Source organism: Lissotriton helveticus, chromosome 10, assembly GCF_964261635.1.
Source record: "Lissotriton helveticus chromosome 10, aLisHel1.1, whole genome shotgun sequence".
Lineage (NCBI taxonomy): Eukaryota > Metazoa > Chordata > Amphibia > Caudata > Salamandridae > Lissotriton > Lissotriton helveticus.
In genome coordinates, this window is record NC_136071.1 from 187,544,296 (window position 1) to 187,557,776 (window position 13,481).

A 13,481-nucleotide genomic window follows, 5' to 3' on the forward strand; every position below is an offset into this window, starting at 1 on the left:
CGCGGACAGGCGTAGACGGGTTTACCTTTGGCGCACCTTCGGCGCGCATGGGGCGCGACCGCTGTGCGTGAACGCTGCGCACAAATGCATCTGACATGAGTGGGAGGGGGAGGGGCGAGGGAGGGTCAGCTGGGAGGCGGGCGCGGGGTGGAGGGGCGGGCTGTTAGGCAAAACAACAAGATGGCAGCAATAACAAAAGGAAACTGGACGAGGTTGGGGTGGGCAGAGGCGCAGGCACAATCAGGCACAGATAAAACAGAGGAACACAATGCGAGCCTGTAAAAGCGCTACGCTGGCACACAAGCGCTACAATATGCAAACACAATAGCGTTACGCTGTAATTAGGCAATGCGGCAAATTTAGATGATCAGGACGGAGCTCAGTTGAAATTAAAGCACCAGTCAATGTTAGGAATGAACCGCTACGATACCAGCATCAGTCAATGTTACAAATGAAGCGCTACGATACCAGCAGGAGCCAGGGAGCGAGGGGAGCGACCGCTACCGACGGAGTCAGGACGGTCACAACGCTGTGGTCAACGAGGTCGACCTAACCTTTCCTGTGGGAGGGAGGGTCAGCTGGGAGGCGGGCGCGGGGTGGAGGGGCGGGCTGTAAGGCAAAACAACAACAAGATGGCAGCAATAACGAAAGGAAACTGGACGAGGTTGGGGTGGGCAGAGGCGCAGGCACAATCAGGCACAGATAAAACAGAGGAACACAATGCGAGCCTGTAAAAGCGCTACGCTGGCACACAAGCGCTACAATATGCAAACACAATAGCGTTACGCTGTAATTAGGCAATGCGGCAAATTTAGATGATCAGGACGGAGCTCAGTCGAAATTAAAGCACCAGTCAATGTTAGGAATGAAGCGCTACGATACCAGCATCAGTCAATGTTACAAATGAAGCGCTACCATACCAGCAGGAGCCAGGGAGCGAGGGGAGCGAGGGGAGCGACCGCTACCGACGGAGTCAGGACAGTGACACCTCATCGCACACTGTTTTCTCCTTGGATCAGAGATGAACCAGAAGGTGAGTAATCCAACATGAGAAAAGGTAGCACAGCCTAAAATACACATGAGTATTAGTGGGTGACAAACAACATGTCGAACAGGATGCTTAGGTTATAAACCTTAATCATGATATGCAAATTAACCCGAAATGAAAGAATACAATCCCCAATAGATTGGTCTGATTTGTGACTGGTGGATTTATGAAGGGAAAAGGAATTTCCAAAGCTGGCACTAGGCCATCACCCTTTAAGTGTTTTGAGTTTGTTAGTTCATTACAGCCAGCTGCCCTTGCCCTCCGAGTTTCGAAGTATCCCGTCACACAGCACTAGAAGCCAAGATAAAGACAAGCTTTTCAGTTTTATAAACTCTGACTCGATTTGCCGTATCCCAGTTCAGGGTTTCTATTGGAACAATGCTAGCCCCCAAAATACAAAATATAGGGGTGGTGAAAGTGCATACTAGAGTTCTTCTAAAATGACTCGTGTCATGTGGGGGCTGGTGCACTGCAGGAAAAGTACTGGAAGAGTGAGACTGGTAGGGAAATGCAGTGGAACTATTTAACAGTAAACAAAAGTGGTGGGACTCAAATCCTGTTACTTGTCTTTCACTTCCACCGCTGAGTGATAGAAGTGATGGTCAAGAACTAACCCACCACTATGCAAACAGAATTCACACATTCATTAGAATGATATCTCTTTGGCTCTAGCAAGAATCGCTGCAAGAGAATCAGTAGTTCTGGAGCCTTTACTAGTGACCGTCAGCAGGCCTCTGATTGGACTGAAATCATGGTAGCGACTTTACAATCAGTGATGGCCGCAAGGAGCCGCCTAGAGGGAGCACAAGCATTTAGGCAATGGCAGCAGACCACGAAAGGTTTTACAGTGCCATAAAAGCGCATGGTGCCTTTGAAGCATGCAACACTCATTAATACCGCTAACCCACCAGCATGAGCGTACAATTAATGCCAGCAACATTCCTCCCCCCACCTCCAAAGAGAAAGTACCGCATGGTACAGGCTGTTATGGGCGCCTACACGGTATTGGCTGATGGAAATTCCAGTATAGCCGTGGTGGGAATATTTGACGTTACAGCGCAAACAATTACAACGCATGCTTTTACAACTTGGTTTTTACATCGCAACTACCATTACATCGCATGATTTTAAAACGCATTCCATTACCACGCATTTTTAAACACAACCATTACAACTATTTCCATTACAACGCAAACCATTATAACACATAATACTTTTAGGGCAACAGTAGGGTAAGTGTTGGATAGTGTAGGGGTAAAAATTACTATTCCCACTCCAGTGAGTGCAACAGTAGGGTAAGTGTTGGATAGTTTAGGGGTAAAAATACTATTCTCAATCCAGTGAGTGCAATAGTAGGGAAAGTGTTGGATAGTGTAGGTGTAAAAATTACTATTCCCATCTACACCAAAACCCATAACCACCCAAAAACTAAAAAATCACCATTACTTACCTTATAATGCATTGTAATGGCTTGCATTGTAATGGTATGTGTTGTAATGGCATGCGTTGTAGTGCCATGCGTTGTAATGGCATGCGATTTAAAGGCAGTTGCGTTGGTAAAGTTGCGTTGTAAAAGCAGTGTGATTTAATGACTGTGTTGTAATGGATGTTTCTCCCCTGGTGGTGTCCCAGACTATACAGAATGTTGGCTCCAGTGCTGTGTAATGGAGGGAATTCCTCCAAATACAATACAATACTTTGCGTGTGTGAGAATGCCACACCTTTTACTTCCCAATATTTCCTCCATTGGATTGTCAAGACAGTGGCTTAATTCCACAGACTAAGATTACACTGGTCGCAGAGGCCCTCGTGTACAAAACAATTCTATGCTTGCAAAGGTCACATTGGAGTCTTTGCAACCGCAAAATGGCATTTTTAAATGTACAAAACTCAAATTGCGATTTGGTCACACATGACCAAATCGCAATTTGGGTTTGCGAGTAAATACCAAATTATTATTCGGAAGGGGCGTGTAAAGGCTAGGAATGTGTAAAGGGTGTCCCTTCCAAATGCTGATTCCTTAAGTTATGTATTCATATTTTGTGACCGAAATCTGGTACAGTGGTAGTCAATTTAGGAAGTCAGTTTGAAAGTGTAAATGGTTTCTCTTTTTTCAACAATGATCAAGAATGCAACGTGGCAGTTTGAAGAAAGATAGACCTAAAACACTGATTAGTATATGGTTAACTTTCTCTTGAGCTGTTGAAATGCCTAGCATTATTATCCATGGTTTTAAACTTTCGAAAATGTTTGTCCTGCTGATTATACTCAATTTACGATAGTTTCTAAACTGTTTTCACAGGTAGAGCTTGAACTGTTTCCTGAAATTCAAACGGATGATCCTTGCCTGAGTACAGTCCAGATTCAGGAGTCATTGGTGTCAGATTTTGTGACTAAAACAAGGGATATTTTTAATAGTAATATGGTGGGCCCTCAGAAGTAAGTTTGCATTTTGCGCAGTCGCAATTATCAGTGTAATTTCTCAAATTCCTTACTTTGAAATGTATGTACTAACAAGACTAATTGCATATTCACCCATCTATATTTGATACAAAGAGGGTTGATCCCAAGGCAGCCACCCCTCAAGCCCAGTTACGAACATGAAGCAAAATTCAGATCCCTCCATGAACTCCTGTTTGCACAGGGATTGGAATTCCAAATATGCCAAAGTTCTTTGCATGGGATAAATATCGGGCACGATAAATATTGCATCCCCGTAATCTCCCCATTGTCGTGAGATTTTCATGAGATCAAACCTTCTGAAATTTGTCGGGCACATATGCCAGGTAATTGCAGAGGTATGTGGAATTCGGTTTGGTATTGGCAAGCACCAAATTCTATATCTGAATCTAGCCGCGGATTCCTTAACTTTGAATATCCCCAGGCGTGAAACTGGATCTGGATTTACCGGATCCCATAAATACTTCGACTCAGTATGTACCGGGCCTGGGAAAAATCGGAACCCCCTTCCTAGGGAACTCATAATCCAGACCTCAGTATTTTTAACTCACAGATGTGCTAGTAATGTAGATTACTACATCGCTGTAACTTTCTCTGCTTCCTGTCTCAGTATGATCTTGTTATCCGATATGCAAGTTCTCCCATGATCCGGTCCTCATGCATCACATCCCCAAATGTTCTCTGTATGACCTGTTAGTGTATTTAACAGAGCTCTTTCTCCACCTTCATAAGCCCAAGGCCCTCTTACTCCCAACTCCCTCAATGATAACAGCCAGATAACGAAATCCATCTGTGCCCTTCAAACTAGCGTGGCTTCTCACCTCCAGAGATGGCAATAGACCTGCGGCCCAATGAACCATTGCATATTAAGGTACGCAAAGCCTGTAATTCAGATGGTTACAGGTTTTGTGATCTGGAATATATCAAAACCATTTTGCAAGTTTTTCACTCACCATTTGCCTCATGAGACTAAATTTGAATAGCAATTAGGAGAGGGCATGTGAGGGGTGTCCCTTCTTAATTGTGATGCCAAATACAATGTATAAATGTGACCTCAACTGCGGTCGCAAACCATTAAAAAAGTTACAGACTCTCGAGTTGTGGTCTAACAGATTCCCACAGGGGAGGCTTCCCCTTTGACAATCGTTGGGTGGCTTTGGGATAGAAGGCCCTGGTCTGGTGACCACTTCCTGCTCCACCAAGATCTTCCTTAACCGAAAATATTATATTTTTAAAAGCAGCTCCTGTCCCTTTAATGGACACACCCCGCTTTAAAAACATGTTCCTTCTTTGCGAATGCAAATGGTGAGATCAAGATCTGCTATGCCTTGCAGTCCACCAAACCCACACTTACAGTCAATCTAAAGGGGTTGCAAATAGCAAACCGCCCAATAACATTCAAAGGCAGGTGGCTTTGCAACCTCTTGAAAATAGGCAATTTGTGATTTTCTTCTGTTTGCACGTTGCATTGTAAACTTGATATTTGTTCACAAACCATTGATAGACATTTTGGACAAAATGGTTTGCAAACAGATATTAGTATATTGGGACCCTGATGTCATAAACATTTAACAAATTAGAGTCTATCCCCTGAAGCCTTCAATCTGGATCTTGGCCAGGCCTCAGGCTCATACTCTTAACACCCACCTACACTCTTTACTCTGTTCCCGCCCAGTGCACCAGAACCCTTCAATCTCTCCCTTCCTTGCCATGAACAATATGCACTCCACAGGCACTTAAAGCCAATGACTATGCATGTTCCTTCTCCTCGCAAATGCAGAACACCCAGGAATCTCTAGGCACCTCCTCACACCCCTTCCTTTTTCCTTCTGTTCACTGGACCAGTCCTCGCCCAGCATATTATCCTCACCCCCAACAGACCCGCCTCTGTCCAGTTATATGTCAGAGTATCACTAGGAAAAATATTACCTGACAAAAGTATGGTGTCCTACATATCGTTTTGAGAAATATCACTCCATTCGCTGTAGATTTCACCTCAATAACTCCAATTATGCAAAAATTCTGTAAACTGTTTGTAGGACACAATAATTCCTTCAGGCCATATACTATTTCCCCAAAAACCTTATTGATTTAAACTTAATGTAAAGTGCATCTCAATAGTTATTTAAGCATATAGAATGACATTTTTTCTATATCCATTGAGACATCTACCAAGCTTAACATCTACTTATGCACCGCTTATCAGTTATAATTGTAATGAGGCCTTCTGTGATGTGAGCAATGTGATATACAAGTTATAGCAATGCACAAGACAGGGCAGCAACTGTCACTTCAATCAGATTTCTAAACTTTACACAACATTGGTGTCACTCGGTGGCACCGTTCTTGGTGTTATATTGAAAAATGAAATTATGTGTGTGATGCAAGGACAGGATGATGGGGCTAATCAGCTTAGCTGCGTATCCCAAAGCTGTGGGATTCAACATGGCCGTTCTTAAAGTAAGTGTAGGATCTGGAGCAGGACGCTGATAATTCAAAGTGATTTTCATTACCTCATGTTGACATTCAGAGGGGCTGTAACTAAGTCTTCCTTGCCGGACTCCTGGAGCTGAAATAGGATGGCGTCCCATGCCTTGGAGGTGAGATGTGTATAGAAGCCTCTCGCTTCTGCGGCAGCGCCACACTCTCAATTTAAGCCCAACGGATTAAGGATTGCCGCCACACGGCCCAAAAGGGAGGAGCCATTGCTCTCCATTTCAGGGTAAGAGTGCGTTTGGCTACCAGTAATGCCAAATCAATGAGCCGCCCTCTGAGCTTGTCCCTCTTGGAGTGTCCAACTAGGCAAACTGCACAGACCTCCCAGGTGTCCAGACATGGACAGTAAGTAGTTGTTTGCAGCGTGTCTATTGTAGACTGCCCATATTGGGTCAGGGATAGACAACTCTACAGCATGTTTTGGAAATCCACTTGGGGAGAGCTACATCGCAGGCACATCAATTAGGCATCAGGAAATATATGGTGAAGCTTGACAGGCAAGCTCTATGTAGAATTGAGAATTGGAGGTTTTTGAAATGCATGTTGCGAGACAGGTCACGGGGCTAGGTAATGACCTTATTCCATTCAGTATCGTGTAATGCTCTACTAACATCAGCATCCCAGGTCTCCCGAAGCTTTTGTAGAGATACATGCCTATGGTCTCTTAGATGTATAGGGTCTGGATTAGATCATGGGTGTCCGGCTCTACCATTGCATGGCGCATGCTAAGACTATTTGATTGTAAGTTAGGAACTGGCCTTTGTGTATATTGTATTAGTCTACTAACTCTTCAAAGGGGAGGAAGGGACCTTCTTGGAAGAGATCCCCAATACTGTGCAAACCCACTTCACTCCAGTGGTGCAGATCTTGCATGGTGATGAATCCTTTGGGCCCGATTCACAGTGGAACTGCTGGGGCATTTGTGGCCATGTCTTTGGGTAACTGAAAACTTCGGTGGATGCATCTGCGAGTTACCCTCAATAGTCAGACCACATTCTGTTTATGATTTGGTGTCAGAGACTATAGAGCCGACCAGCTTGCCCATCATCAACCATATCACTTCCCTACCAAACTTAATTCCATGCTTTAGACAGTGGTGCACTTTCTAAAGTCATTTTCCTTTTTCATTAAGATACCTGAATGTGTACAGAAAGTACAACGATCTTTTGAACGGTAAAGCAGACCAAGATATTACTGCATTTCTGAAAGAAGATCACTCACTCCAGGGCTTCACTAAGGTAATAAGCAGTGCTTTCTTTATATTGTGGACTGTGATTTATTCTTTTATGATTTCCGCATGCTAACAAAATGTGTCAGAAATGTCTGGATATATTCAGATGTTTATTTCAGATTTGAGCATATATAACTAATGCATATTTCTGATAGATGCTTTTTAGCTGCAACCTTTTCCCCACCCAGCAACGTGGAGAATGTTGAGTCACTCAAACGTTGGCACTTCTTGCATTGCTAGTGAGCTTCACTTATGCTTCAAACAGTGCTTAATTTGTGCATGCGAATGGCGCTGGTGGGCACCAGCCTTTATTTAAGGGTACCATGACTTATACCTCAGCATCAGTTGTAGACTGCGACGAAGAGAGAGAATGACAGAAAAGGTGGAAAATGAAGGAAAAGAAATATAGGACAACAGTGGCAAAGGGAGAAAGCAGGGATGAAAAATCTGCAAGAGTGAGGTAAAGAGACAGCAAGCATAGCGTGGTGGAATAAAGAGTCATGGAGTGGGATCAACACTAAGCAAACTTGGTATTTAGGCATCCCAGCATTCAGTGGCAGTAGATGTGCCACAATTCTTTTTTTTTTGCAAGACATCAATGGTGGCACTATGTGTCACTGACTAAATAGGAAGTCACATTAGGGTATAATTGCCACCACCACACCCGTGCCTTTTAGTTCCTATTTTCACACCACAGGTGTAAGGGCTGAGGAAAGCTTAGTAGAGCCAGGCCCATGGTTTAACCAGACAAGATTGAACTAGATTCAGTATTACATGTTGTACTCCACTTGAAAAGGGGGAGAGACACTTCTGTGTTCAAGGATAGTGAGTATGTGGTGTGTGGCATTCCAGCGGTCGTCTCAGTGAGACATGATAAAGAAGAGTAGTGAGGACTCATACTAAGGGTCATCCCATAACTGAAAAATGCCTCCTAAGGTGAGGAATTTGGGGGCATATTATCAAGGGGGTTTATCTCCGCTTTTTTGGCTTTAAAAGCCAAGAAAGCGGAGATAAAATTATCTCCCTATTACCTAGCTGTCGCTAACACCAGTTAGCGACAGCTAATAGGAGATAGCGACCATCTTAGGCCCCACTTTGCATTTCAGTGATATTTATCACTAATGACATGCAAAGTGGGCGTGCCAAGATGTTAGCGACTGGAAACAGTCGCTAACATTGCTATCTCCTATTACCAATTTTTGGAGATATTCGCGCTAAGCGCGAATATCTCCAAAAGCTAACACCTGCCCTGAGCAGTTCTTAGAGCGGTAACTGCAAACACAACAATGATGGACAGAATGTGGATCAATGTCACACATTCACCCCAGTCCAAAGATCTGGGCCCAAATCCATCGTTTTTCCACTCCACACCACCCTGGGTTAGACAATGGCGATATGCAAATCAGCGCTGACCCTGTGCCCCATGGGAACAGTCCAGTCCGAACTACAAAAGCCATGTCCTTCCCAGAACGGAAACAAGCATCCGAGGACCGGCCCGGTTTCGAGGTAACACCTCTCTTCAGCCCGGCTAGCTTGATTCCAGTGGTGTGGAGTGCCTGGGACTCACGTCTGAGCATCCCCAGTACACTTAGAGCGGTAACTGCAAACACAACAATGATGGACAGAATGTGGATCAATGTCACACATTCACCCCAGTCCAAAGATCTGGGCCCAAATCCATCGTTTTTCCACTCCACACCACCCTGGGTTAGACAATGGCGATATGCAAATCAGCGCTGACCCTGTGCCCCATGGGAACAGTCCAGTCCGAACTACAAAAGCCATGTCCTACCCAGAACGGAAACACGCATCCGAGGACCGGCCCGGTTTCGAGGTAACACCTCTCTTCAGCCCGGCTAGCTTGATTCCAGTGGTGTGGAGTGCCTGGGACTCACGTCTGAGCATCCCCAGTACACTTAGAGCGGTAACTGCAAACACAACAATGATGGACAGAATGTGGATCAATGTCACACATTCACCCCAGTCCAAAGATCTGGGCCCAAATCCATCGTTTTTCCACTCCACACCACCCTGGGTTAGACAATGGCGATATGCAAATCAGCGCTGACCCTGTGCCCCATGGGAACAGTCCAGTCCGAACTACAAAAGCCATGTCCTTCCCAGAACGGAAACAAGCATCCGAGGACCGGCCCGGTTTCGAGGTAACACCTCTCTTCAGCCCGGCTAGCTTGATTCCAGTGGTGTGGAGTGCCTGGGACTCACGTCTGAGCATCCCCAGTACACTTAGAGCGGTAACTGCAAACACAACAATGATGGACAGAATGTGGATCAATGTCACACATTCACCCCAGTCCAAAGATCTGGGCCCAAATCCATCGTTTTTCCACTCCACAACACCCTGGGTTAGACAATGGCGATATGCAAATCAGCGCTGACCCTGTGCCCCATGGGAACAGTCCAGTCCGAACTACAAAAGCCATGTCCTTCCCAGAACGGAAACAAGCAATTACCGCTCTAAGTGTACTGGGGATGCTCAGACGTGAGTCCCAGGCACTCCACACCACTGGAATCAAGCTAGCCGGGCTGATGAGAGGTGTTACCTCGAAACCGGTCCGGTCCTCGGATGCTTGTTTCCGTTCTGGGAAGGACATGGCTTTTGTAGTTCGGACTGGACTGTTCCCATGGGGCACAGGGTCAGCGCTGATTTGCATATCGCCATTGTCTAACCCAGGGTGGTGTGGAGTGGAAAAACGATGGATTTGGGCCCAGATCTTTGGACTGGGGTGAATGTGTGACATTGATCCACATTCTGTCCATCATTGTTGTGTTTGCAATTACCGCTCTAAGTGTACTGGGGATGCTCAGACGTGAGTCCCAGGCACTCCACACCACTGGAATCAAGCTAGCTGGGCTGATGAGAGGTGTTACCTCGAAACCGGGCCGGTCCTCGGATGCTTGTTTCCGTTCTGGGAAGGACATGGCTTTTGTAGTTCGGACTGGACTGTTCCCATGGGGCACAGGGTCAGCGCTGATTTGCATATCGCCATTGTCTAACCCAGGGTGGTGTGGAGTGGAAAAACGATGGATTTGGGCCCAGATCTTTGGACTGGGGTGAATGTGTGACATTGATCCACATTCTGTCCATCATTGTTGTGTTTGCAATTACCGCTCTAAGTGTACTGGGGATGCTCAGACGTGAGTCCCAGGCACTCCACACCACTGGAATCAAGCTAGCCGGGCTGATGAGAGGTGTTACCTCGAAACCGGGCCGGTCCTCGGATGCTTGTTTCCGTTCTGGGAAGGACATGGCCTTTGTAGTTCGGACTGGACTGTTCCCATGGGGCACAGGGTCAGCGCTGATTTGCATATCGCCATTGTCTAACCCAGGGTGGTGTGGAGTGGAAAAACAATGGATTTGGGCCCAGATCTTTGGACTGGGGTGAATGTGTGACATTGATCCACATTCTGTCCATCATTGTTGTGTTTGCAATTACCGCTCTAAGTGTACTGGGGATGCTCAGACGTGAGTCCCAGGCACTCCACACCACTGGAATCAAGCTAGCCGGGCTGATGAGAGGTGTTACCTCGAAACTGGGCCGGTCCTCGGATGCTTGTTTCCGTTCTGGGAAGGACATGGCTTTTGTAGTTCGGACTGGACTGTTCCCATGGGGCACAGGGTCAGCGCTGATTTGCATATCGCCATTGTCTAACCCAGGGTGGTGTGGAGTGGAAAAACGATGGATTTGGGCCCAGATCTTTGGACTGGGGTGAATGTGTGACATTGATCCACATTCTGTCCATCATTGTTGTGTTTGCAATTACCGCTCTGAGCAGTTCTTAGCCATGTTATCCAATGGGAGGTGGATAACATGGCTAAGAGCATTAGCTCGGTAATGCATGAATATCGCTGACTTTTCAGCGATATTCAGGCATTGCGGACGTTTTTTATCGCATTTGCGATAAACCTTGGTAATACCAAGGTTTATCTGCGGTAAAAATCGCCGCTGCTCAGCGGTAAAATTTTGTCTCTAACCAAGCAATAGCGATAATTATCGCTATTGCTTGGTAATATGCCCCCTGGCTTGTTACCTACAGTACAGCAACCAGCACTGTCTTAGAAGTGTGTTGACCTGACCAGTGCTTAAAAAAAAGCACAAAAAAAGAGCTTGGGATACTGGAGTGAATACAAAACCTTTACACTTAATGTTCTTGAAAAGTGAGAACAGCTTTCGGTGAACGAAACTGCTGCATCAGAGCATGTGCTGGAGATGCTTGATAAGGAAATACATTAAGCCTCTCCTAAGATGGTGCAAAAAAGGAGGGTGCCACAAATTTGAACTTTTTGCCAGGATGAAAATTGACTAATATCTCTCAACATGAGGGTGCTTTTTTCATATCCCTCTTTTTCAGTTAATGGGGATCTTTTGTGGTATGAAACTGTCACTACTAATTAACAAGCATTTACAATGCAATGGTTTCGCCTTTTGAAAAGTTTGAGCTATTGGCATTGGAAATGACAAAATTTGTATTTATGTTATCTTATGTTATGTTATGTTATCCGGATTTATTACGCGCACAGATGCCCCAGCAAAGGGGCGTCCTGGCGCGAGAACAGAACCTAAAACCGGACAGAGAGAGAAAAACACAACACATAACAGCAGAACTAAGGAGCTAAAGGAAAAAGGGAGGTTTTAACCGCCTTCCTAAAAGCAAAAAGCCCCTCGATGGCACGAATATGAGCAGGCAAGGAGTTCCATAACTTGGCGGCAAGGACTTGAAAAGAGCGTCCGCCAATCCTGGATCTCTTAAAACGAGGAACTGTGGCAAGATGGAGAGCAGAGGACCTCAAAGTGCGAGCTGGCACATAGGGAGAGATAAGATGCTGGAGAATCTGAGGGGAAGAAAGTTTAAGGATTTTGAAGGTCAGAATCAAAGATTTAAACTTTATTCTCTGTGCCACTGGGAGCCAATGGAGATTGTAAATGGTTTTCCTAGCTGAGCAAAATTTGGGCAAGCCAACCAGAGCCCTGGCGGCAGCGTTCTGGACGCGTTGAAGGCGAAAGAGCTCAGCCTGATTGACTCCAAGAAAAAGAGAGCTAGCATAATCCAGTTTGGACAGGATCATGGCTTGCACGATGAGTTGACGAGTGGGAGCGTCAAAATATTTAAAGGTGGACCGAAGCTGACGCAAAATCCCAAAGCAGGATGCAGCAGTCTTTTTAGTATTGGTGGAGAAGCTCAATTGGGAGTCAAACCACACCCCAAGATTTTTTACTTCAGTAACAGGGGTAGGAGTGGGGCCGAGCTCTTGAGGCCACCAGCTATCGCCCCACAGATGACTTTGTTTCCCCACAATGAGCACCTCGGTTTTCTTAGCGTTCAATTGCAGGAAATTGTCATTCATCCAGTGGGCCACAGATATAAGTCCCTCACGGAACTTAGCTGCCTCGAGATCGGAGGCCCCACTAATCGCAACCGCCAGCTGAGTGTTGTCTGCGTAGGACACGATGGAGAGGTTCCCACGCATGGCGACATCAGCTAGCGGCTGGACATAAAGATTAAATAGGGTGGGGCTTAAAGCCGATCCCTGTGGTACTCCCTGGGCAATCGCATGTGGTTTAGATTCGAAGGGGGGAGTGATGACCCTGAAGGAGCGATCAGATAGGAAAGATCTGAACCATTCAAGAGCCAACTTATCCACCCCAGCCTCAACCAGACGTTGGAGTAGAGTGTCATGGGAGACAGTGTCAAAGGCGGCACTTAGATCGAGAAGCACAAGTGCCGCCGTGTGACCCGAATCCACCAGCATGCGAAGGTGTTCAGCCATGTACAGGACCGCAGTCTCAGTACTGTGACCGGGCCTAAAGCCATTCTGCGTAGGATCTAAAATATTCGCAGAATGGAGATGGTTTGCTAGAATGGTATTTACGTAAGCCTCAGTCAGTTTGGCAGCCCACGGGAGGAGAGAGATGGGACGGTAGCTTTCAGCTTTTTCGGGGTCTAAAGTAGGTTTCTTCAGAATGGGGATTACCTGTGCCTGTTTCCAGGCACAAGGTACAGAACCCAAAGACAGAGACAAATTAATAAGCTCACAAAGCGGGGGAAGACAGAAAGAAGGAGATTCCCTGAATTGTGAGGGCCGCAGAGGGTCTTTAGGCGAGCCTGATTTCACTCTGATAACAAGTTTATCAAACTCCTCCATAGAGAGCTCTGGGAGATAGGATAGTGACATAGAGGTTTTAGCAGTAGCTGTAATACACTGCCGAGGGCCAATAGGGTTGGAAA

General features: G+C 45.9%; 1 protein-coding gene across 1 annotated transcript in view; it reads left to right on the forward strand.

The window, feature by feature from the left end:
* Positions 1-13,481, forward strand: part of DNAH3 (dynein axonemal heavy chain 3) — a 660,573-nt gene that overhangs the window by 156,651 nt on the left and 490,441 nt on the right. Inside the window, exons 11-12 of the mRNA XM_078665068.1 lie at positions 3,351-3,487; positions 7,137-7,242. Coding sequence (XP_078521194.1) covers positions 3,351-3,487; positions 7,137-7,242 — 243 coding nt within the window. The remainder of the gene's footprint in view (positions 1-3,350; positions 3,488-7,136; positions 7,243-13,481) is intronic.